The sequence below is a fragment of the Pan paniscus genome, chromosome 1 (genome assembly GCF_029289425.2).
Source record: "Pan paniscus chromosome 1, NHGRI_mPanPan1-v2.0_pri, whole genome shotgun sequence".
Lineage (NCBI taxonomy): Eukaryota > Metazoa > Chordata > Mammalia > Primates > Hominidae > Pan > Pan paniscus.
Window position 1 is genome coordinate 73691210 of NC_073249.2, and position 24502 is coordinate 73715711.

Here is a 24502-nt window from a genome sequence, read left to right on the forward strand (position 1 = left end):
CATTATATTTGTTGTATTAGTTTTTTAGGGCTACCATAAGAAAGCATACCACAAACAGGCTGGCATAAGACAACAGAAATTTGTTCTCTTATAGTACTGAAGACCAGAAGCCCAAAATTAGATTGTTGGCAGGGCCACACTCTGTGTGAAGGCTCTGGGGAAAAATTATTTCTTGTCTCCTTCCTAATTTCTGGTTATTGATGGTCATTCTTATTATTTATTGACTTGTAGCTGTATCATTCTGGTCTTGGCTCTCTTCACACATGGCCTTCTTCTCACTGTGCCTTTGTCTCTAAATCTCTCTCTCCTTATGAAGACACCAGTCAATGGATTTAGGACCCATCCTAATCTAGTCTGACGTAATTTTAACTTTGTTACATCTGCAAATACCCTATTTCCAAATAAGGTGATGTTCACAAGTAACTGGGGTTAGGACTGAAACATGTCTTTTTGGGGAACACAATTAACACCTGTTTTGTTTAATAACCACTGAAATTATTGTAATCTCTATACCGCTTTTCCATGCTGTATTCATTTAGTGTATGTTTATTTTTAATCTTAGTTACCCTTGTAGCTCAGACAGTTATATTGAATTCTAATACCTTATATATTGAAAATTATAATCATGGTGGTTAATGTTGTGACTTATTTAAATAATATTAATGATTACTGCATTGAGAAAATTACCATGAAATTACAAAAGACCTGCCACACTTCTAACTTAACTGTCATTCTGTCAGTACTGTTTTTTTCTCACTTATATTTAATTAACGTTAAACAATGATACATAATGCTTGTTTGTAAAGGTTTTTAGTGATTATAAGTGGGGTTATGGGCACAGTAAGTGCTCCATACTTATCTATTGTGAATTACCTTTCGGCCTAGGCTATTAGAGTATAATCCAGTCAAAGTCCACTTAATAATCTAATCTTTAAGTGCTATGTTCGGCATGTTGACTTTTAATTCCAGGTAGCCATCTCATCTTAGAATTGTATGTCGTGATTGACCAAATGATTGCATTTTGATTGAAATAGTACATCATGCTTATTGGAGAATAACATGGAACAAATCAAATATTGCTATTTAAAAATCTTACTCCATCTCTACTTTAAAAAATATATATTAGCCAGGCGTGGTGGTGTGCACCTGTAGTCCCAGTTACTCAGGAGGCTGACATGGGAGGATCACTTGAATTCAGGAGTCCAAGGCTGCAGTGAGCTATGATCATACCAGTGCACTCCAGGATGGGTGGCAGAGTTTGAGACCTTGTCTCAAAAAATACTACTACTAATAATAATGATTGTTATTTTAATATTGAGGGTCTTAGTTTACTGTGGGAAAGCTAATAAATTTATCAGATTGTAAATTAGCAATATTTTTTGATAATGATTAATTTCTACTTGGAGATTTCACATATTAAATTCTTACGTAATCCCATTTCATAGAAGTGGTATTTATTGGAACCAGTTTTACTTATTTTATTCACTGCTGTTTACAGGTTACTGTATCAGTATTTCTAAAAATATTCTAAGATTTTTTACTATGCTTCCATTCCCAATACTGGTTTCCAACCCCAAATGCGTGTTAGAATCACCTGGAGAGCTTTTTTAAAAAACAACAGTACCTGGACCCTCTCTGGGTAATGTCCTGGATGGGACACTGGGACAGATTGAAAGATGGATGGAAAGATTTTGTTGTTGTTGTTAATGTTCATTTATTTATTCTAATGTGCATCCAGGATGACAACTTATATACTGAAAATCTATTTTATGGGTGTATCCTGTCTTACTGTTTTTATTGTTGAAAAATGATATGATAGTTGCTCTGGTACCTTTGTAAAATGGCAACTCATTTTCTGCTTCTGCTTTCAAATCAGACCTATTTTGCTTAGTCAGCTTTGCTCTCCCTAATCATTACAAATTTTAATATATATCACTGGATTAGACTACTTATTCAAATACAAAACCAAAATTTTGAAATTTAACTAAATAATTCTAGAATATATTACTTTAGACATATTTAAGTTGTATAACTGAATTACTACATAAAAATTTAAAATCACGAAATTCTTAATTGAAAGATAAAATAAGAACAGTTTCCAAGTGCTTTAAAGATGTTTGTGTACATTTTCATATTTATGATGTATATCAGTATACAGTCATATGCACACACATTTAACGAATAATTGGCTGGGCCCAGTGGCTCACATCTGTAATCTCAACATTTTGTGAGGCTGAGGTGGGCAGATTGCTTGAGCCCAGGAGTTTGAGACCAATCTCAGCAACGTGATGAAACCCTGTCTTTACAAAAAAAATAGAAAACAGGTAGCCAGGCCTGGTGACACACACCTAGCTACCCGGGAGGCTGAGTGGGGAGAATCACCTGAGCCTAGGAGGTAGAGGCTGCCTGAAGTGAGGCATGATTGTGCCACTGCACTCCAGCCTGAATGACAGAGTGAGGAGACCCTGTCTCAAAAATAATAATAATAATAATAAAAAGAATAATATATATAAAACTGTATATATATATATATATATATATATATATAATATACCACCTAGCTCCAGATTGCTTTTTTTGTTCCTGTCTTTTATGTCTTAGTTGTGGGTCTGTGTTACATCTGAGTATAAATTTATCATTTATCTATATTGATTTTTCCTTTTTATTGATTTTTCTTTTTTTATTTCATTTCATTTCATTTTTTTTTTTTTTTTTGGTGGCATGATCTCAGCTCACTGCAACCTCTGCCTCCTGGACTCAAGTGATTATTCCACCTCAGCTTCCTGAGTAGCCAGGACTACAGGCCTGCACCACCATGCCCAGCTAACTTTTGTATTTTTAGTAGAGGCAGGGTTTCACCATGTTGCCCACGCTAGTCTCTTAACTCCTGAGCTTAAGTGGTCTGCTGCCTCAGCCTCCCAAAGTGCTGTGATTACAGTCATGAGCCACTGTGCCCAACCTTTTTATCTATATTGATTTTTGACATTGAAACTAAGCTCTCTTGGTTTTAATGTTATTCTGTTATTCAGTCATTCAGTGATATGGTTTGGCTGTGTCCCCACCCAGATCTCACCTTGAATTATAATAGTCCCCATGTGTCAAGGATGGGGCCAGGTGGAGATAATTGAATCATAGCAGGTGGTTTCCCCCATACTGTTCTCGTGGTAATGAATAAGTCTCATGAGATCTGATGGTTTTATAAATGGGAGTTCCCCTGCACACGCTCTCTTGCCTGCCCCCAGGTAAGACATGACTTTGCTCCGCATTCACTTTCTGCCATTGTTGTGAGTCCTCCTCAGCCATGTGGAACTGTGAGTCAATTAAACCTCTTTTTTTTTTTTAATAAATTACCCAGTTTCAGGTATCTTTTTATTAGCAGTGTGAGAACAGACAAATACATTCAGCTTTAACACTTTTAGTCCTAGTAAACCAAATGTTTTAGAGTGGCACAAAAAGATTTCTGGAGCAATAAGCCAACTTTCCCAAGTTACAGAAGCATTTACTAATGTATTACTTGTTTCTCTTTTTGTTTTTATTGTCCTTTGCCCTTAGTGAAGCTGTGGTCTACCAATCTAGACAACTCAGTGGCAAGCATTGAGGCAAAGGCTAATGTGTGCTGTGTTAAATTCAGCCCCTCTTCCCGATACCATTTGGCTTTCGGCTGTGCAGGTAAGAAATGAAAGCAGATTTGTCTTCCTTTGATGTTGGTTAAATATCATGGTAAGGATAGGAGAGCATTTTAAAACAAATAACTCTTTTGTAGGTTTAAATGTTGTTTTTATTATTAGGCTCTAAATTAGAAGTATACAGTATGCCATCATTACTCATTTAGTGCTGTACCTTAATTGCACTATTCTGTCACTTATCTTTAATACATAGATATGAATTTGTTAATTTTTGTCATTTTTCTTAGTGTTTATATGCATGAATTAATGCTTATTACTTATTCACAAACATAAGGTCATAATAACATTTAAACAGTTAAGCTATTATTAAGCTATATTGTATAGGCACAGGAACACTTTTTTTAAGGCAAACTATTCTTTCAATAATTATTTATTGAGTCCCTACTATGCACAAAGCACTCATCTAGGGACAGTGAATAAGACATAGTCTTGTATCATGGAGTTCATGCTAACATAGTATTCAAAAAATGTTTGCTATTATTATCATACCAAATAATCATTTGGTAAATTATTTTTCTTAACTAGGGTGACCATATGTCTGTGTTTGCCTGGGACAGTCCTAGTTCACACCGTTTGTACCATTGTATTTATTATTAGTGCCCTCTTTCATTCACAAAAGTGTCATGAGTTGGAAGGAAGATAAATCATATGGTCACCCTACCCTTAATTTTTTTATCTTTCATATTTTCCCCCTTGAATATTTATTAAAATAGTAAATACTTGTAATTTGGCTTCTGAATGGTGAAGTCTTATTTTTTATTAATAATATCAGGGTTTTACAAAAAAAAAATACAAGTTAGCACCATCTGATGGAGACAGTAGCAACTTTTTAAAAAAGGAAATGCATAATTTAAACCGTGTCACTATACTTTTTCCTTTTATTCAACTCACTGTGTCACTGGGCTACTGACATAATTTCATAGTTCAGTTTAAGGAGGACATGGACTAACATGTAGATGTGGGTAAAATTCTCTTTTTTTTAGCATATAGAATTTATTTTTAATGATTACATGCTGTTTTCATTTGATCCTACTTCTGTCTTGTTTAAATACTTACTTTGTCACGAATTAGAAATGTGAACTTGAGCAAGTTCTTTAACTTTCTCCCAAGTTTTTTATCTTTAACTTAGAGGTAGAGCTGTTTGGGGCTGTTATGAGGATTATGGAAAAAAGATTCTTTGTGTAAAGTTCTTATTATTGTTATTTTTATTATTAATATTATGTATTCAATTAAAATATATACTCTTAGTTTATTGAGTTTGAGTGTATGTTCTGTTTTATAAACATACTGGCCATCATTTATGGATATAATATTTTATCAGTATTTAATTAATTTGTACCAATGCCAGGTATGAATATTATCAAATTTTCTCCTTCTTGGAAAATAGGAACCTACTTTAAAAATGCTTCCGCTATCTGCTAGGCAGTTTTCCCCAGTATTATACATTTTCATACATTTCTTAGTTATTTTTCTCATTTAATTTTCCATGTAAGCTTTAAGATTTATAGTTTTCCAATTCTAGAAAAATTCTTTTGGGATTCTTATCAGACTTTCTTGTATTTATTTGCTGATTTTAGAACCATTGGCATTATTGTGATAGTATGTCTTTCCACAGTTACATGAGGTGTCTTTTTTATTTGTTTGGGTTTTCTTTTTTTTGTTTTTTTGTTTTTTTGAGACAGGGTCACCCAGGTTGAGTACAGTGGCACGATCACAGCTCACTGCAGCCTGGTCCTCCCTGGCTCGAGTGATCCTCCAACCTCAGCCTCCCAAGTAGCTGGGACTACAGGCGTGCACCACCACACCTGGCTAATTTTTGTATTTTTCGTAGAGATGAGGTTTTGCCATGTTGCTCAGGCTGTTCTCAAACTCCTGGGCTCAAGCAATCTGCCTACCTCAGCTTCCCAAAGTGCTGGGATCACTGCCCCCTGGCTATTGTTTGGGTTGTTTTCTGTCTTTCAATGAGATTTCATAATATACTTACTTTAGGTTCTGGACTTTTCTGGTCAATTTTTTTTCCTATATATGTTACCATTTTTGTTATTTTTAATAAAATTTTATTGTCCACTCTTTTTTTAGGTTTTTTTTTTTTTTGCTAAATGTAGACAAAACTTGTTCATATTTGGATATTTGTTTTGTATCTTGGGACCTTATAAATTTTTTACATTAAGTCTAGTAGCTTTTTAGTAGTGTTTGGGTTTTCTGTTTATACTTGATATCTGCCCAAAGCAATAATTGCATTTCTTCTTTTCCAATGATTTATCACATTCTCTACCTCTAAGGCAGAGTTATACTAGTGATAGCATCCTCCCCCATCTATTTCATTTAGTTGAATGAGCTTTAGTGTTCTGCTGTTTAGAATATCTACTTTTGAAAAATATTTTATTATTCAAATTGTTTTACTTTACTGTTTCTTAATTAGAAGCAAAACAGTATTTTATCAAGTACCTTTTAGCACCAATTGGTGCTTATGCTTTTTCTAACACGGAATTGTATTTTTCTTGAATGAACCTTGCTTTGGCATAATGTAGAATTATTTTGATAAACTACTATATTTTAAATCCATATATTAAATTAGCCTATTATTCATTTTATTTTTTTTAACTATCTTTGCCATTTTTATCATCAATAGTTTTGTAATTTTCAGTGTAGAAGTCTTGAACTTCTTTTGTTAAATGTATCCTTATTTTGTTACTTTTATTTCTGTTGTGAATGGAATTGCTTTTAAATTTTATTTTTTGATTTTTTTGTTAATAGTGCACAGAAATACCATTGATTTTTATATATCTATCTTGTATCTCTAACACTGCTTCTCTTTATTCTTGTTTTATTGTGGATTTCTTGGGGTTTTCTACACGTAGAATCATATCTGCAGTTGAACAATTTATGAATGCCATTTTGCTTTATTGTATTAGCTAGAAGATCAAGTACAATGTTAAATAGAAGTGGTAAAAGTATGAAAAACTTTTCATCATACGTGAAGAGCATTTAGTCCTTCACAATTAAGTATGGTGTTGGCTGTGAGGTTTTTTGTAGATACTTTTTATCAGTTTGAGTAATTTTTTATCTGTTCCTAGTTTGCTAAGAGTTTTTGTTATGAATAGGTGTTAGATTTTGTCAGATGCTTTTTTTCTGCCTCTGTTGAGGTTGATTGTGAGGTTGATGTCCCATACTATAGTAATATGGGACAGTAATGTTACTATAATATTAAACCAGCTTTTCAAGTACTTTTGTGTCTGTGTTAGTAATGGATATTCATCCGTAGTTTTATACATTTATTTAGAGACAGTCTCACTCTGTCAGAGCCCAGGCTGGAGTGCAGTGGCACGATATTGGCTCACTGCAATCTCTGCCTCCCAGACTCAAGTGATTCTCGTGCCTCACCCTCCTGAGAAGCTGGGACTACGGGCACCAGCCACCACATCTGGCTAATTTTTTGTATTTCTAGTGGAGACAGGGTTTCACCATCTTGGCCAGGCTGATCTCGAACTCCTGACCTCAAGTGATCTGCCTGCCTCAGCCTCCCAAAGTGCTTGGATTACAGGCATGAGCTACCATGCCCGGCCTGTAGTTTTCTTATGATGATATTTTCTGTCTTTGACAGCAAAGAGCTACTGGGTTTAAAGAATGAGTTGGAAAGTGTTCATTCTGCGTTCTGAATGAGTTTGTGAAGAATTGGCATTATTTTCTTTAAATATTTGATAGGATTCATTAGAGAAACTGTCTGGGCTTGGATTATTCTTTTGGGGAAGATTTTAAATTCCTAATTCAATGTGTTTACTTTTTCTTTTCTTTTCTTTTCTTTTCTTTTTTTTTTTTTTTTTGAGATGGAGTTTCACTCTTGTTGCCCAGGCTGGTGTGCAATGGCACGATCTCAGCTCACTGCAACCTCTACCTCCTGGGTTCAAGCGATTCTCCTGCCTCAGCCTCCCAAGTAGCTGGGATTACAGGCATGTGCCACCACTCCCAGCTAATTTTGTATTTTTAGTAGAGATGGGGTTTCACCATGTTGGTCAGGCTGGTCTCAAACTCCTGACCTCAGGTGATCCACCCGCCTCAGCCTCCCAAAGTGCTGGGATTACAGGCGTGAGCCACCACGCCTGGCCTGTTTACTTTTTCTAGGTGAATTCATATTTTCTAAGTTTTCTAATTTATTGGCATAAAGTTGTTAATAACATTCCTTTATAATTCCTGTATTGTCAATAGTAATGTACCTAGTTTCATTCCACTATAATTATGTATTTTCTCATTTCTTTTTGGTAGGTGTAGCTAAACATTTGCTAGTTTCTTCACCGTGTAATAGTGTGTGTGGAAAGGCTGTTGTAGTTCTTATTGTTGGAAGGTCTGTAGAATGATTCTGTAGGCTTGGCTTCCTGTAATGACTCTTAGCTCATCATCAGATAGGCCAGGAGAGCTGTTATTTCTCAGCTAGTGGCACTACTGAAATCAAGAATATGATGCCATTACTGTAATCACGGAATCAGGAATCCTTCACTACAACTCCCACAAAGCTAGAAACTAGACACTGGAACACTACAACAGAAAACCCCCACATCTCTACAATGGTGCTTGTAACAGAAACATTCAAAGCAGAAGGAGAATGACCATAAAATGTTCACCTTTCAAATCTTAAATAAGTGCATCTGATTGATGGAATCTAATTCATGTCTAGAAGCATAAATGCAAGGGCATCTGAGCAATGTAGTTTTAACCTTGTATCTTGCATAGGTTGTAAGCACTTTAAGATGGTGGAAATGGATGCTGAGGGCACATTGAGGTTAGGTATGAGCTAATTTTCCTCGGTCTGAAGCAGGGGATAGTATCAGCAAGGCATCAATGAGGCCAATAGTGCTTAATTCATTGCCTTTCATTGTACCTTTCACTGACTAAAACATTCCTTTAATACAAGAAAAACTTTACAACTAGAAAACTGACCGATATTCAGTCATCTTCATTTAGAATTGAAACATTTTTTAAAATGTAGCCTGTCATCTAAATGTTTTTCTTTATGAAATAACACTGTTTCTTTAGCTGTATTGTTTAGTTTACCACTGAGAGCGATACAGAATCATACTCATGAAGTTGCTTATTAATAAATATCATTTGTGATGATGAATCTGACATTAGGAATGGGCTGTACTTTTCTTAAACATTGCTTTTGGAGTTTTGAGAGGTAGAAAATTAGTATATGAGCTACCCACCAATTATAGTTTGACTTCCTGTTGCAAGGGCACTGTGGATCCTACCAGGGAAGTGAGGCATCATGCTAATTGTAAGCTTCCCTGTCTGTCTTGCTTAGATCTTATATTTGTGCTTGTTACAATAAGTTTGTTTCTCTTTGTACTTTTATTTTGTTATTTTGTTCTTCCACCTTTTTCATACATATAAAAGACTTTACAAGTCCCAATATAGTTATCAAAGGAATAAATTAGAATGAAAACATATGTCTTCTGAGCTTTGTGTATGTAATAACATTGCCTCAAAATACATTAATTAAAATGAAAATGCTAAGATAATTCAAATTTCAGTATCTTAGGAGATTTTATAGATCTTTCTATGATAGAAAAGCAAAAATTAAAAGATAATAAAGATGTGAACACGAAAGTTAACAAGTATGTATATAGAAGATGGAATCTGTCAGCTAGAGAAATCCACGTTCTTTTCAATCAGACATAGATTATTTACTTAAAATGATTTTTTATGCTTCTCTTTTTCAATAAAGTCAAGCATTCATTCTGATCCCAATATATCAGACTTGGTTCTAAATGATTTTGACAGCTTCCCATAATGAATTTGTCTCTGAGGATATTCAAAGAAAGCAGCAGTAGTAGTGTTAAAGGGTCCCAGCTAGGCCTTTTCAGTTCTTTCCTATCATTGTTAATGTAGACAACCATTTCCCAGATTTTTGAGATAAATCAGTTTATTTATTTGCAATATTTACATGCCTACATGGTTTTTTAAAGTTATTTTAATGTATTTTTAATGATTAAAAAATTATGTCCCGTATTTATTAGTCATTCATTACTTACCATTATTTGCATTTAATCCTTAAAGCAGAAGTGTACAAAAAAGAGATTAATGTAAAGCAAATCAATGAGGATTGAAGCAAATTAATTCTCTCAAAATAAATATGTAGTATCTTTAGATAATTTGGCACCTGCTGAGTTTGTACAATCTTAGCAAACTAGGCCATTTAGAGGAAATAATTCTGTACTACTTTTCGAGTGTGTTTTTTAATGCTTTTACTTCTGGTGTGGGCATGCTGGATTTTATATTTCTAAAAACCAATAAAATTTGGAAGGCATTGCCTCTAAATGTTACCTAAAAAATAGAAAACACAACCATAAATATGCCTAGTAATTAGCACATATTTTATTTCATAGAAACTGATTCCTGGCTGGACCTGGTGGCTCACACCTGGTAATCCCAACACTTTGGGAGGTTGAAGCAGGGGGATTGCTTGAGCCTTTGAGTCCAGGAGTTCAAGGTGATAGTGAGCTGTGATTGTGCCACTGCAGTCCATCCTGGGAAACAGAGCAAGACCATGTCTCTTAAAAAAAGAAAGAAGAAAGAAACTGATTTCTAAGCAGGCAAAATGTAATATCAGTAATTTTTGCCCACAGCTTGTGCTTATTTAGTATTTTATAACTCATTGTAAATACTTTAGATTATGTGATTTATGTTTATTCCTTAGCTCATTACAGTAATATAGTGATAATACTGTGTTTTCTGCAAGTAATTACTTGTATATGATGCTTTTAGATGAATTCAAATAGTAAATCACCAAATTTTAAATTATTTGATACATATTTTCCTACATTTCCCAGTGATAAAGCCCACAATATAATTTCGTTGTTGTTGTTGTTGTTGTTGGGACAGAGTCTTGCTCTGATGCCTAGGCTGGAGTGCAGTGGTGGCACAGTCTCGGATCACTGCAGCCTCCACCACCCAGGTAGAGCGATTCTCCTGCCTCAGCCTCCTGAGCAGCTGGGATTACAGGCATGCACTACCTCGCCTGGCTAATCTTTCTAGTTTTGCAGAGATGGGGTTTCACCATGTTGGCCAGGCTGGACTCGAACTTCTGACCTCAGGTGATCCACCTGCCTTGGCCTCCCAAAGTGCTGGTGTGAGCCACCATGCCCAGCCTTACAGTGTAATTTTTTTAGCCACTAATATCTATGTATAAACCATGTACTGGGCCCTGTTAGTGAGTATGAAGGTTTTGTTTTTTTTTCTCCCCCCCGAGATGGAGTCTCACTTTGTTGCCCAGGCTGGAGTGCAATGGCGCGATCTTGGCTCACTGCAACTTCTGCCTCCCAAGTTCAAGCGATTCCCCTGCCTCAGCCTCCTGAGTAGCTAGAAATACAGGCATGCGCCACCATGCCTGGCTAATTTTTGTATTTTTAGTAGAGACGGGGTTTCACCATGTTGGCCACGCTGGTCTTGAACTCCTGACCTTGTGATCTGCCCACGTCGGCCTCCCAAAGTGCTGGGATTATAGACGTGAGCCACCATGCCTGGCCAAGTATGAAGTTTTAAACAGGATCTTTACCTTTGGCAGTCTAGTTTGAGAAATATCACGGAAGAATTAGGGCAACATATTTCTTCCTTCAGATAAAATTAAAATAAACAAATCATGAACATATATAAATAGATCTTACTGGAAATAAATGTTTCCTGTAACGCCGTTAGTGATTTTTTTTTGAGACAGGATTCTCCCTCTGTGGTCCAGGCTGCAGTGCAGTGGTGTGGTCTTGGCTCACTGCAGCCTCTGCCTTCCAGGCTCAAGTGACTCTCCCGCCTCAGCCTCCCAAGTAGCTGGGACTACAGGAGCATGCTACGATGCCTGGCTAATGTTCATATTTTTTGGAAAAACGTATTTTCACCATGTTACCCAGGGTGGTCCTGGATTCCTGGGCTCAGGCAATCTGCCTGCCTATGCTTCCCATGGTCCTGGGATTACAGGTGTGAGCCACCGTGCCAGGCCCCGTTAGTGATGTTTTGATTTTTTTTTTGTTATGATTTGGTGGTAGTAGTAGTGATGATAATGATGATGATGATGATGATGATGATGATGATTATTATTATTTGAGATGGAGTCTTGCTCTGTTGCCCAGGCTGGAGTGCAGTGGCATGGTCTCAGCTCACTGCAACCTCCGCCTCCCAGGTTCAAGTGATTCTCCTGCCTCAGCCTCCTGAGTAGCTGGGACTACAAGCGCACACCACCATGCTCAGCTAATTTTTGTATTTTTAGTAGAGACGGGGTTTCACCATATTTGTCAGGCTTATCGCGAACTCCTGACCTCGTGATCCGCCCGCCTCGGCCTCCCAAAGTGCTGGGATTATAGGTGTGAACCACCACGCCCGGCCGTGATTTATTTTTTTAAAAAGTCTATTCTCGCTCTGTTGCCCAAGCTGGAGTGCAGTGGTGCAATCTCAGCTCACTGCAGCGTCTGCCTCCCAGGTTCAAGCGATTCTCGTGCCTCAGCCTTCCAAGTAGCTGGGACCACAGGTGTGTACCACCATGTCTGGCTAATTTTTTTATTTGTAGTAGGGACAGAGTTTCACCACATTGGCCAGGCTCGTCTTGAACTCCTGACCTCAAGTGATCCACTTGCCTCGGCCTCCCAAAGTGCTGGGATTACAGGCGTGAACCACCTTGTCTGGCCTGGAATTAAGCATTAAAAATTCTTCACTCTGTGGTCCAGGCTGGAGTGCAGTGGTGTGATCTTGGTTCACTGCAGTCTCTGCCTTCCAGACTCAAGTGATTCTCCCGCCTCAGCCTCCCAAGTAGCTGGGACTACAGGAGCGTGCCACAATGCCTGGCTAATGTTCATATTTAATATGGACATTAATATTAATATACCTTTTTCAGCAAAAAGAGATAAACTTAGTATGGATAAAATAAATGAAATTATTTTTTCCCTATTGATAAACAGAATCAGTTCTTTTCAAATTATGTATTTTTTATGTTCCTCAAGGATTGAGAGTAGGAAAGGATGGCTCAAGCAGACAGGGAGAAAAAAAGAGTAAAAAGGGTTCTGATTCCTACTTGTGCTTTAAGCTGAGCAGCTCTTCTTTAATCTGTTTTATATCATAGGGTTTCAAATAAATTAGGTGAGGGAGGACTGGGTTTTTTCATGTTTCTGCTACTCTTTCTTAACTGAGACTTCTTTTTAATTGTGGGAAAATGTACCTAATTTAACTGAGACTTCCTTAAAAATTGTATTAAGTTTTTAAAAATTGTCTTAATTATTTTAAATTACTGACAATTGTGGTTTAATCTAATGCGCAGATAAGTAATTGCTACTTCTTTGACTCTAGGAGAATATCACAATTGCTTGTATATCTATTGTGGATTGGTAAGAGTTGGAGAGATTATTCACAAAGTAAAGGGTAAATAATAATGGCTAACGTTAGTGCATCTTTAAGGTTTTATTCAGGTTGGAAACCAGGGCCAACTGTATGTGATAGAAAATAGGAAGTGATATCTTCTAATTCCTCCTCAAATCATGAACAAAGATCTGACAACTAAATTGAGAGCAGGCGTTAAGGGGAAATGCTTCTAAAGTATTCCATGTGTGTTTGTGTAACGGATACTTAGCTTGCTCTCTCTTTTGTCAAAGAGTAGCTTTCTTTCAGTTCTCTAAAACGGTATAGTGAGATACCATCAAAGGCTTAAAGGAAGTAAAAAATGGTTTAGGTATTGCTATTAAAATTAATAATGAGTCTGGGCACAGTGGCTCACACCTGTAATCCCAGCACTTTGGGAGGCCGAGGTGGGCAGATCACTTGAGGTTAGGAGTTCGAGCCCAGCCTGGCCAACATGGCGAAACTTCATCTCTACTAAAAATATAAAAATTAACCAGGTGTGGTGGCGCATGCCCTGTGGTCCCAGCTACTTGGGTGGCTGAGGCATGACAATAGCTTGAACCCAGGAGGCGGAGGTTGCAGTGAGCCATGATCACACCACTGCACTTTAGCCTGGGTGACAGAGCAAGACTCTGTCTCAAAAAAATAAATAAAAATAAAAGTAATGATATCTGTATGAGATAAATATTAGTAACCAGTGGACCTGTGTATGTTTAAATGGTCAAAATTTATTTCCCGCCTAAGAAAAACCTAGCAGGGATTTTCCCGACTTTTCTTCCCACCCCAGTCCTGTCACAGTATCCAAAAGCTAGGGCACTGAGGACTTTTATAAACTCTCAAGCATCTGAGAAGCCTAAAGAAATTCAGGATTTTTGAAATTCAGTTTGATGTCTGATTGGCCGTATTACATATGAGTCTTCCTTTATGTCTTATTGCTTTTTGGCACACAGTCTAGACTGATTGTGTCCCAATCTGTATTTTAAAATGTTGCCTCCTTAATAATAGTCATTTTATACTTTCTTTACTAAAGGTAGTGAAATATTCATTGAACATTTAATAAGATATTCCTTTATCTATTTCACCTGATCATTTTAACGTATTGATGATTGCCTTATCAATGGTGGAAATGTCTCTGGTTCTGTTTTTTGTTTTTTACAGTAATCCTACAGGAAAATTATTTGTTGTACTAGAAATTATTCTGTAATATTTACGGAAATAAAGAGTTAGTGCATACTTTTGATTAGCTTCAACACTTAAGATGTTAGGAATTGATACACCCCTTAAACATTTACCTAATGTGTTCCTAGACTGGCAGTTTCTTTCTCTGTTTATTTCAGATAAAACAATGAAACAGTGAATGCTGATTTAAGTAGATAAATTTTTTTGTTTATTTACCTTTGTTTTATCACCTGGATTGATAGTTACCTGTAATTTTTTTTTTTTAAAAAAGAGTCATTCATAAAAATGGATATGTAAACACAATAAAAGTGTATTACAAATTCTATACAAAATAGTTTTTGAATGGAAATATAATTACATGTACCTGGCATCTCTGTTCCGTCTGCATTTTAAACGTGCAGTTTCCCCTAACTCAGAGAGGGAGGGAAAGAGAGAGAGACAGAGAAAGAGAAGAAAGAGCTCCTCCTTAACTCCAGCTTCTCATTCCTCTGAAGTCTGGTTTCTGCTCCTACCCTTACATAGAAATTCTTCTCACTAAGATCAGTAGCAGCCTCATGTCACTAAATTCAAGCCCTTATTTTATTTGATCTCTCAGTAGTAGTCAACACTGTTGACCACTCACTTCTGGAAAAACTTTCCTCGCTTGGATTCTAAAACAACACCCTCTGGTTTTTTTTCACCTCTCCCATATATAGTTCTCAGTTGTCTTTTCTTTGAAATGTTGGTATTCTTTGATACTCTGTTCTCTTGTCACTCTCTAAATTCCCTATGGGTTATTTTATCCATTTAGTTATTGTGTTTAAATAGCAGACTCCTGAATAGTTATCTCAATTCCACTCTTAGCTTAAAAAACTCCAGACATTTCTATTCTACTTACTGGAAATTCCTACCTGAGTATTCATTGCCACCTCAAACTTAACATCCAGAACTCAATTTTTCTTTTGCAAACCCATTACTTTATCTTCTTTTTTGTTAATTTTCCTGTTGATGCAGTGGTCCAAGCCATGTATCTCATTCTTCATGTTAAATTGAAGCATGTGTGTTCTACTTACTAAATGTCATCCTCTTTTTAAAAAAAATCATATTACAGAAGAATTTTCCTTTTTCTGGCTCCTTTTCTGCCATTCACATTGTAGCCCACTTCACCAAGGCTTCTGCCACCATAATTCCACTTAAAGTGTTCTTGTCATCATCACCAAATTACCTCCATATTACTAAATTAATTGATCTAGTCTGTTCTTTTTCATTACTATTTAATATAATTGACCACTCCTCTATTTCTTCCATCCTTCTCTTCTCTTTGTTGCTTTCCCTGCAGTCATATCCAGCTTAGGCAGGAATTGAGTTATCTCTAGTTCAAGCCATTACTGTAACCAGGCAGCTTAACTTCAAAATTCATTTTAAAACTTTTTTTTCCTCCTTGGTTATCAAGATATAACCTTGAGGCACACATTGTACTCAGCTCAATTATTGTATGGCTTCCTTACCAAGTTTTCCCTTTTTAAATCCCTGCCTTCCCCTCAAAAATTGAAGTGGTTATTTTGGATAGGAATCTGACCCCTTCCCTTTACTTTTGGTTAATAAAGTGTCTGTCTTTCTACCAGACCTTGTCGTTGTTAATTGGACTCTGCAAACTGCAACGATTCGGACCTGCGTTTGGTTACATTACCTTTACCACTGGAGTAACCTCTTGCCTGAATACTCAGCTCTTCTCTACTTGTTTCCCTTCAGTTTGTTCTACAGACAGCAGCAGGGATAATATTCTTTCAGATAAATTTATCCTGCGTTCCTGCTTTGATCTCTTTCAAACTTCTCTAGATTCATCCTACATTATTTCATGCTGCTCTCACTGTGCTGCTTCTCTGCTTTAGACATTCTTCCCCTGGCTCTTACCACAGCCAGTGCACACTCTTCAGTCTCATCTTAAACATCGTCTCCTCAAAGAAGCCTATTGAAAACGCTCTGTCAAGGAGACTCACCCAGTCATTACCTTCCCTCTCTGTCTCATTGTTATCACTTGATCTATATTTTATTTATTTACATAATTGTTTTTGTCTGACTTTAATACTTGAATGTAAGCACACAGAAAAGCAGGGACTTTTCTTGTTCATTATTGTATCCCCCACAATGTCCCTTACAACTGTGCATAATAGATTTTCAATAAATACATGTATTTAAAATATTAGTACTAACAGACATATATTAGTACTAATATAGTGTGTATATATGTATAGTGTACATATATATGTATGTATACATACACACACATTGTTTTTTGCCTAATTTTTTTGTAAAAGTTTTCGGAATACCAAGCCAACATAGAGTTTTGATTTCAGGTTGTAAGCTTCTTAAATTCAGAGAGTGATAAGTAAGGTGAAGTTTCATTTAGGACCCTTAGATTTTAATTTTTAAAAAAACATGTATTTTATTATGAAACTCAGTCTTTAGCAGATAGTTTTATTTTTTAAATGTCCATATAGCCTTAAAGAAATCGTAATTAAAGAATGTAACCACCTGTTTTGAGGGTAATGACTTCTAACAGATAATTAGAATAGTTTTCAAATAAATGAATGACTTCCATTTAATAGAGATAAAGGTTGCAACTAGGCAGCATAACTTGTGCTGTTGAAATAATAAATGATTAAGTAGCTAATTTAGCACCCAGAATCACTTTCTCTGAACTTGCATTGATGAGAGTAGACAGTGCTTGACACACTGATGATTGTGTAGGAATTGGTTGGGTGGGGTCCGGGAGCAGAAGTCTGTAAAGCAGCCTTTCAAATGTAAGCGCAGCTTCCCACTTGATCTCAGTAGTCAGATGTATTCTCTTACTTTCTGTTTTCTTCTGTTCTCTATTTTCACCTCAAATCAAATTCTGCTTGCTTTCTGCAAATGAAAGTTCATTGTGCACCCTTTATTCTCCACCAAAAACATGAAGATAAAATACAGATACTTTGTATATTTTGAGGGAATGGAGAAATAGCTTCATATAATTAATCAGTGTTCCCACCCCAAAATTAAAAGAGCACTTATTGGAATGAACTCTTAATCAATGATTATAAAATCGGGCTGAGTAATCTTTCATACAGCTATAAAACATACATACTTTTGGCAGTGTCTTAACTAAAAAAGCCACAGGTACTTTCCTAGAATAACCTTGATAGTTTTACATGTGCACGTATTTAAATAAGTCTGGAATTTTAATTTTTTCTGCAAGCACGGCTTTCAAAGTAAAACACTATGTTAGTAATAGTGAGGTTATAAGTATACCAGCTATAAAAGGTCCTTTTGTATAAATAATATATGAAACATTTTCTCATACTTCAGTTAAAATTCTGTGTCTAATTTTGACTTTTCACATATTATATGGTGAGTTGAAATACATTTGTAGTCTTTGTAAACTATTTCAGTCCAAAGAGAATTATAATGAAATAATTTATTTATGATAGTCTAATGTAACAGAAATGAGAAATTATACAAGGAGAAAAACTATAGCAGGAAGGAGAACCAAGTAGGTTTGCTCATTAAATGAAACTTAAATCCTTTATATTCTTTATAATGATTCATTAAGACCAAATAAGATACTACAAAGAGCAAATGGAAAATTTTAAATTACAAGATTATATTCCAGTTATCTCTTATTTTAGAACTCATCATCATCTTGTGTTTTTCCCCCTAGCTAAGTAAATTTCTGAACCGTATTTTCTTTTCTTACTATAATCATATATTTTTGGGATGAGTTACATACTCAGCCCTCTGTACCCTTGGGCATCTGCTGATTTAGCCAACCTTGGATCAAAAACATTTAGAAAAGTATTAATATGACAATAAAAAATAAGATAAATTTTGGAAATACAGTATAACAATTATTTACATACAACATTTATGTTGTATTAGGTGTTATAAGTAATCTAGAGATGATTTAAAGTATATGGGAGGAGGTGTGGAAGTTATAAGCATATACTATGGTCACTTTGTAAAAGAAACATGAACATCCATGGATTTTGGTATGGAGGGCATGGGGATTTGAAACCAGTTCCCCTGAGGATACCTAGGGACTACATAATGCAATCACGTGTTGCTCAAGGATGGGGATGCATTCTGAGAAATGTGTCATTAGATTTTGTCATTGTGGAAACATCACAGAGTATACTTACACAAACCTACTGCATACCTAAGCTATATAGTATAGCCTAGTAATCCTAGGCTACAAACCTGTATAGCTTGCTACTGTACTGAAAGCCGTAGCCAATTATAGCACAATGGTAAGTATTCGTGTATCTAAATGTAGAAAAGCTACAGTAAGAATACAATATAAGGTTAAAAAAAAATGGTACACCTTTATAGAGCACTTACCATGAATGGTGCTTGCAGAATTGGAAGTTGTTTGTGGTGAGTTAATGAGTGGTGAGTGAATATGAAGACCTAGGTCATTACTGTATACTTAGGCTATACTAAATTTATTTTTTAATAGTTCTTTGTTTAGTAATAAATTAACCTTAGCTTAATGTAATTTTTTTACTTCATTAACTTTAAAACTTAAGCTTTTTGACTCTTTTGTAATAACACTTAGCTTGGCTGGGTGCGGTGGCTTACATCTATAATCCCAGCACTTTGGGAGGTCAAGGTGAGTGGATCACTTGAGCTCAGGAGTTCAAGATCAGCCAAGTCACATGGTGAAACCCCCAGCTCCACAAAAACTTAGTGGAGCATGGTGGTGCACACCTGTAGTCCCAGCTACCTGGAAGGCTGAGGTGGGAAATTCACCTGAGCCCAGGAAGTCGAGGCTGCAGTGAGCCATTATTGCACCACTGTTCTCCAACCTATGGCTCAGGCTGAAGTACAGTGGCTATTCATAGGCACAGTGTTAACACACTGCAGCTTCAAACTCTTGGGCTCAAGCAGTCCTCCTGCCTCAACCTCCCAAGTTGCTGGGATACAAGCACACACCACTGTGCCCAGCTTCCTGAGGTTGTATTACAGTTTTTTTTTTAATTAATAGAAGGAGTACACTCTAAAATAATGATTAAAAAGTACAGTAAATACATAAGCCAGTAACACAGTTGTTTATCATATATTGTATACAGTATGTAATTGTATGTGCTATACTTTTATTTTATTGTCAATGCAGTAGGTTTGTGTACACCAGAATGACCAAAAACTTAGAATAATGTGTACAAAATTACTAATAGGCACAAAGTCTCTAGGTGATAGGAACTTGTCAGCTCTATTATAATCTTATGGCACTGCCATCATATATCATCATGAAATGTCATTATCTGGCATGTGACTGTATATAAGTGCATTATAATAAATGTCTATGTGTGTTATATTTCTAAATTCTCTCTAGCCATAAAACAGTTACTATTTTGAAGCTCACATTTTGAGTAATTGGACAATTTGAATCTCACATTGTCTAGAAAGATTGATTTGATTGTTAAGATGGTATGATAAGCATACTCTCTGGTTTATGGAGTACATTAATGAGAAAAAAGTAAGAAAGGGAAGATTAACTCACATAATTAGTGAATGTGAACATAACCATCTTAAGTACTTAGAGTTTATTCTTCTATTTCGGTTACTTTCCTCCCTTTAATAGAAATGGAATTTCTACTTACTACACCATACATATTTGTAGATTATTCATTGGTTTAGTTATTTTCTATCAAAACTGTCAAATAGAACTGCAGTAATAGTTCTAGCTACATTTGGCTGTTGAGCACTTGAAATGTAGCTGGTTTTACTGAGAAAGTAAGTTTTAGTTTAATTTTATATAACTTAAATAACCACATGTGGCTAGTGACTACTGTACTGGACAGCACTATTCTAATTTTATAAAGTACAGGTTTTGAATTACTGCCACCACATTATTTTGTTTTTCACACCAACAAAAACTTTGAGATATCAACTAAAACTGAGATAAACTAAAATCTGTTTTAATTAGAAAGCATGTTTAAAGGGGAATATTAAGAAAGATTAAAGTTCTCTTTTCACTGTTCCCCACAATTAAAAATTAGCCTTAAAAATGTACTTTAATCTGTCCTCAGGCTCCTGAGGAAATGTTAATATAGACAATTTTATTTCTATAAATGGTGATATTTTTGATATCACCTTGTCATTTAGCATTGATTTTCTATGAAGAGTCAAGTATTAATTCATCTTGTTGGCTTAAAGTATTTGTATGGTTTTTCTTACCGACATTTGACATTTAGCTGCATAAAAAATAAGATGTGTTTGTTTTCTTCTTAATGGCTGTGGAGATAGCATCATTTGACTTAACAACTGAAATAAGAGAGACAGATTCCCTTTATACTGAAAAGGCCAGAAGGTCATTTAAGTAATCAAATTTGGCATCACCATTGGAACAAACATGTGCCTCTTCTTTTGATGTGATAGAAAGGACCATCACCTTTATAGTATTTGTGCCAAAAACATTTAATTTGAACATAATAAGAAAACATTTAGACAAATTCAGATGTGTGGAACAATGTGCAAAACAGCTGTCCTGAATGCTTCAAATATAACAATATTATGAAATGTTTTATATAATAGGCCAGAGACATGGCAACTAAATACAATGAGTGACCCATTAGTAAAAACTTAATAAATATTCAGGCCCTTTTTTAAACAGTTGGGAGATATCTGAATATAGGATGCATTGTATATTATATCAATATTAATTTTCTTGATATTGTGTACATAGGAAAGGTTTTGTTTGTAGAAGGTAGAGGCTGAAGTTTTTAAAAGTCAAATATCCTGATGTTTGAAACTTAAAGTGGTTCAGCGGTACAGGGGGCAGAGAGAGAGAGAGACAAGAGGCGGTGTGTGTTTGGGGTGTGGGTAAAGCAAATATGGTGAAACATTTACAGTTGGTGAGTCTAGAATAAATGGTACAAGGTTATTCATTGTGCTGTTCTTTCAACTTCGTTGCAGACTGGATATTTTTTTCAAAGCTAAAAGGGGAAAAGGAAAAACAGTAATTGACTGTACCCTAATTCCTCATTATTAAGCATACTTTTTCAATTATGGCAATGCTTCAGAAATATAAAGACATACCGTCCTTTATAAAGGAAAGAAAATTATTGCGGACCCCCCCCCCCAAGTAACCTAAACTTATAACTTAACATCATAATGTTACTACAATATATATAAAAATGTAAAGGTGTAGACCATCTTCATATGCCCCTGTCTCCTAAGTAACTATAACTCAGAACAAATTCTAATTATTAATAAATGCAATATATAAAATCAAAATTCAAAATAACAATATGATGGCATAATAATAACAATAATCAGATTAACTGGTATAATTTTGCTGAAAATAAGTCACCACTCAACATACCAAACTGGTTATGAGTACTCCAATACAGTTTCTTTTGAAGTTGTCACGTCTATAGAAACATCTGTCATTTGATAACTCACTGTAAAAACCTTCGTGCAGTACGCAATTTTTAGCTACTGTAAAACTTTTATGCAGTACACAAGGACATAATTTAACCTTTACTTATATGCCTTTCACATATTACACCCCTTTTGTATTAACATGAGAATACGTTAGTATATTATTATACGGTACTATGTTATTTTTATAATACCAAATTATTGTCACCTTATGAAATAACTTCAGAAATTATGTATTAAAATGTTTTTGAATTGTGAAATATTAGAATATTGTTACTATTTGACCCAACTCAAAATCTCCATGGGAAAATACCTGTCGATACCCACAGTATTGTTGAAAATAATCAGATGCAGTATCACAGCTGTGTCAGACTCTAGTACCAGTTGGGCAATCAAGGCACAGCTAAAAATTGAAAACAAAGATCTGGACAACAAAACAGCCAAAGGTGGGGGTCAAGAAGCTCTGACATGTACCTAGTTGTAGAATGCTATGCACATGTGCCAGGTGTAGTGTGCATATCCAGGAAAAACTGCAGAGAGCCCCAGTCTTCACCTCTGGTTGACCATGAGCTCTGTGTAAGCAGGAAGTGAAGGCTAAGGCAGATTTAAGCTCTGAAAGCATTCCGCAACATACACACAAATCGTGCAAAGCATTAAGGAAATCTTGTTACTGCTAAGTGTTGCTGACCCAGGAACAACTCCTACTCAGCTGGACTTAAAAATAAAAACAAAAATAAATAAAAAACTCATTAAAGATGTCAGTGGCTCCATGCAGTAGGAATTACAGGCTGAACAGATTTAGTCCCAGGGAAGTCATTAAACCACAAACAGCAACACCACCAATAGCAAAAAGCTGAGCTGGAAGAAAACCAGGAGGAAGAACTGAGTCCACAATTGCCACATAGTATTTTCCAAAGTGTCTGCTTTTCAGTAAAAAAAGGTATACACAAACAAGAAAAATTCTTAGTAGAAATTATCCTAGCTATAGGGCTTATATATTTGTAATTAGTTATTACAAATATATTCAAAAAAGGTAATTAAACCACAAAGAGTTAAAGGAAAATATGACAAATATACTTTATCAAATAGAGAATATTAACAAAAAGAAATAAAAACAAATAATTTTGTTGTTGAAAGTATCATAACTAAACATGAAAAATTCATTAGAGAGGTTCATGAGAAAATTTGACCTGTCAAAAGAAAGAATCAGGAGGAGCCAAGATGGCCAAATAGGAACAGCTCCGGTCTACAGCTCCCAGAGTGAGCAACACAGAAGATGGGTGATTTCTGCATTTCCATCTGAGGTACCGGGTTCATCTCACTAGGAAGTGCCAGACAGTGGGTGCAGAACAGTAGGTGCGCGCACCGTGCCCGAGCTGACGCAGGGCGAGGCATTGCCTCACTCGGGAAGTGCAAGGGGTCAGGGAGTTCCCTTTCCGAGTCAAAGAAAGGGGTGACGGACGCACCTGGAAAATCGGGTCACTCCCACCCGTATACTGCACTTTTCCGACCGGCTTAAAAAACGGCGCACCACGAGATTATATCCCGCACCTGGCTCCGAGGGTCCTACGCCCACGGAGTCTCGCTGATTGCTAGCACAGCAGTCTGAGATCAAACTGCAAGGCGGCAGCGAGGCTGGGTGAGGGGCGCCCGCCATTGCACAGGCTTGCTTAGGTAAACAAAGCAGCCCCGAAGCTCAAACTGGGTGGAGCCCACCACAGCTCAAGGAGGCCTGCCTGACTCTGTAGGCTCCACCTCTGGGGGCAGGGCACAGACAAACAAAAAGACAGCAGTAACCTCTGCAGACTTAAATGTCCCTGTCTGACAGTTTTGAAGAGAGCAGTGGTTCTCCCAGCACACAGCTGGAGATCTGAGAACAGGCAGACTGCCTCCTCAAGTGGGTGCCTGACCCCTGACCCCCGAGCAGCCTAACTGGGAGACACCCCCCAGCAGGGGCACACTGACATCTCACACGGCAGGGTATTCCAACAGACCTGCAGCTGAGGGTCCTGTCTGTTACAAGGAAAACTAACAAAAAGAAAGGACATCCACACCAAAAACCCATCTGTACATCACCATCATCAAAGACCAAAAGTAGATAAAACCACAAAGATGGGGGAAAAACAGAACAGAAAAACTGGAAACTCTAAAAACCAGAGCGCCTCTCCTCCTCCAAAGGAACGCAGTTCCTCACCAGCAACAGAACAAAGCTGGATGGAGAATGACTGACGAGCTGAGAGAAGAAGGCTTCAGATGATCAAATTACTCTGAGCTACGGGAGGACATGCAAACCAAAGGCAAAGAAGTTGAAAACATTGAAAAAAACTTAGAAGAATGTATAACTAGAATAACCAATACAGAGAAGTGCTTAAAGGAGCTGATGGAGCTGAAAACCAAGGCTCGAGAACTACGTGAAGAATGCAGAAGCCTCAGGAGCCGATGCGATCAACTGGAAGAAAGGGTATCAGCGATGGAAGATGAAATGAATGAAATGAAGTGAGAAGGGAAGTTTAGAGAAAAAAGAATAAAAAGAAATGAGCAAAGCCTCCAAGAAATATGGGACTATGTGAAAAGAAAATCCCAAGCATTCTTACACACCAACAACAGACAAACAGAGAGCTGAATCATGAGTGAACTCCCATTCACAATTGCTTCAAAGAGAATAAAATACCTAGGAATCCAACTTACAAGGGATGTGAAGGACCTCTTCAAGGAGAACTACAAACCACTGCTCAATGAAATAAAAGAGGATACAAACAAATGGAAGAACATTCCATGCTCATGGGTAGGAAGAATCAATATCGTGAAAATGGCCATACTGCCCAGGGTAATTTACAGATTCAATGCCATCCCCATCAAGCTAC

General features: G+C 36.4%; 1 protein-coding gene across 8 annotated transcripts in view; it reads left to right on the forward strand.

The window, feature by feature from the left end:
* Positions 1 to 24502, forward strand: part of COP1 (COP1 E3 ubiquitin ligase) — a 277806-nt gene that overhangs the window by 185005 nt on the left and 68299 nt on the right. For all 8 annotated transcript variants that reach the window (XM_034941240.4, XM_034941236.3, XM_063598396.1 and 5 more), the window contains one exon: positions 3553 to 3669. In XM_034941240.4, coding sequence (XP_034797131.1) covers positions 3553 to 3669 — 117 coding nt within the window. The remainder of the gene's footprint in view (positions 1 to 3552; positions 3670 to 24502) is intronic.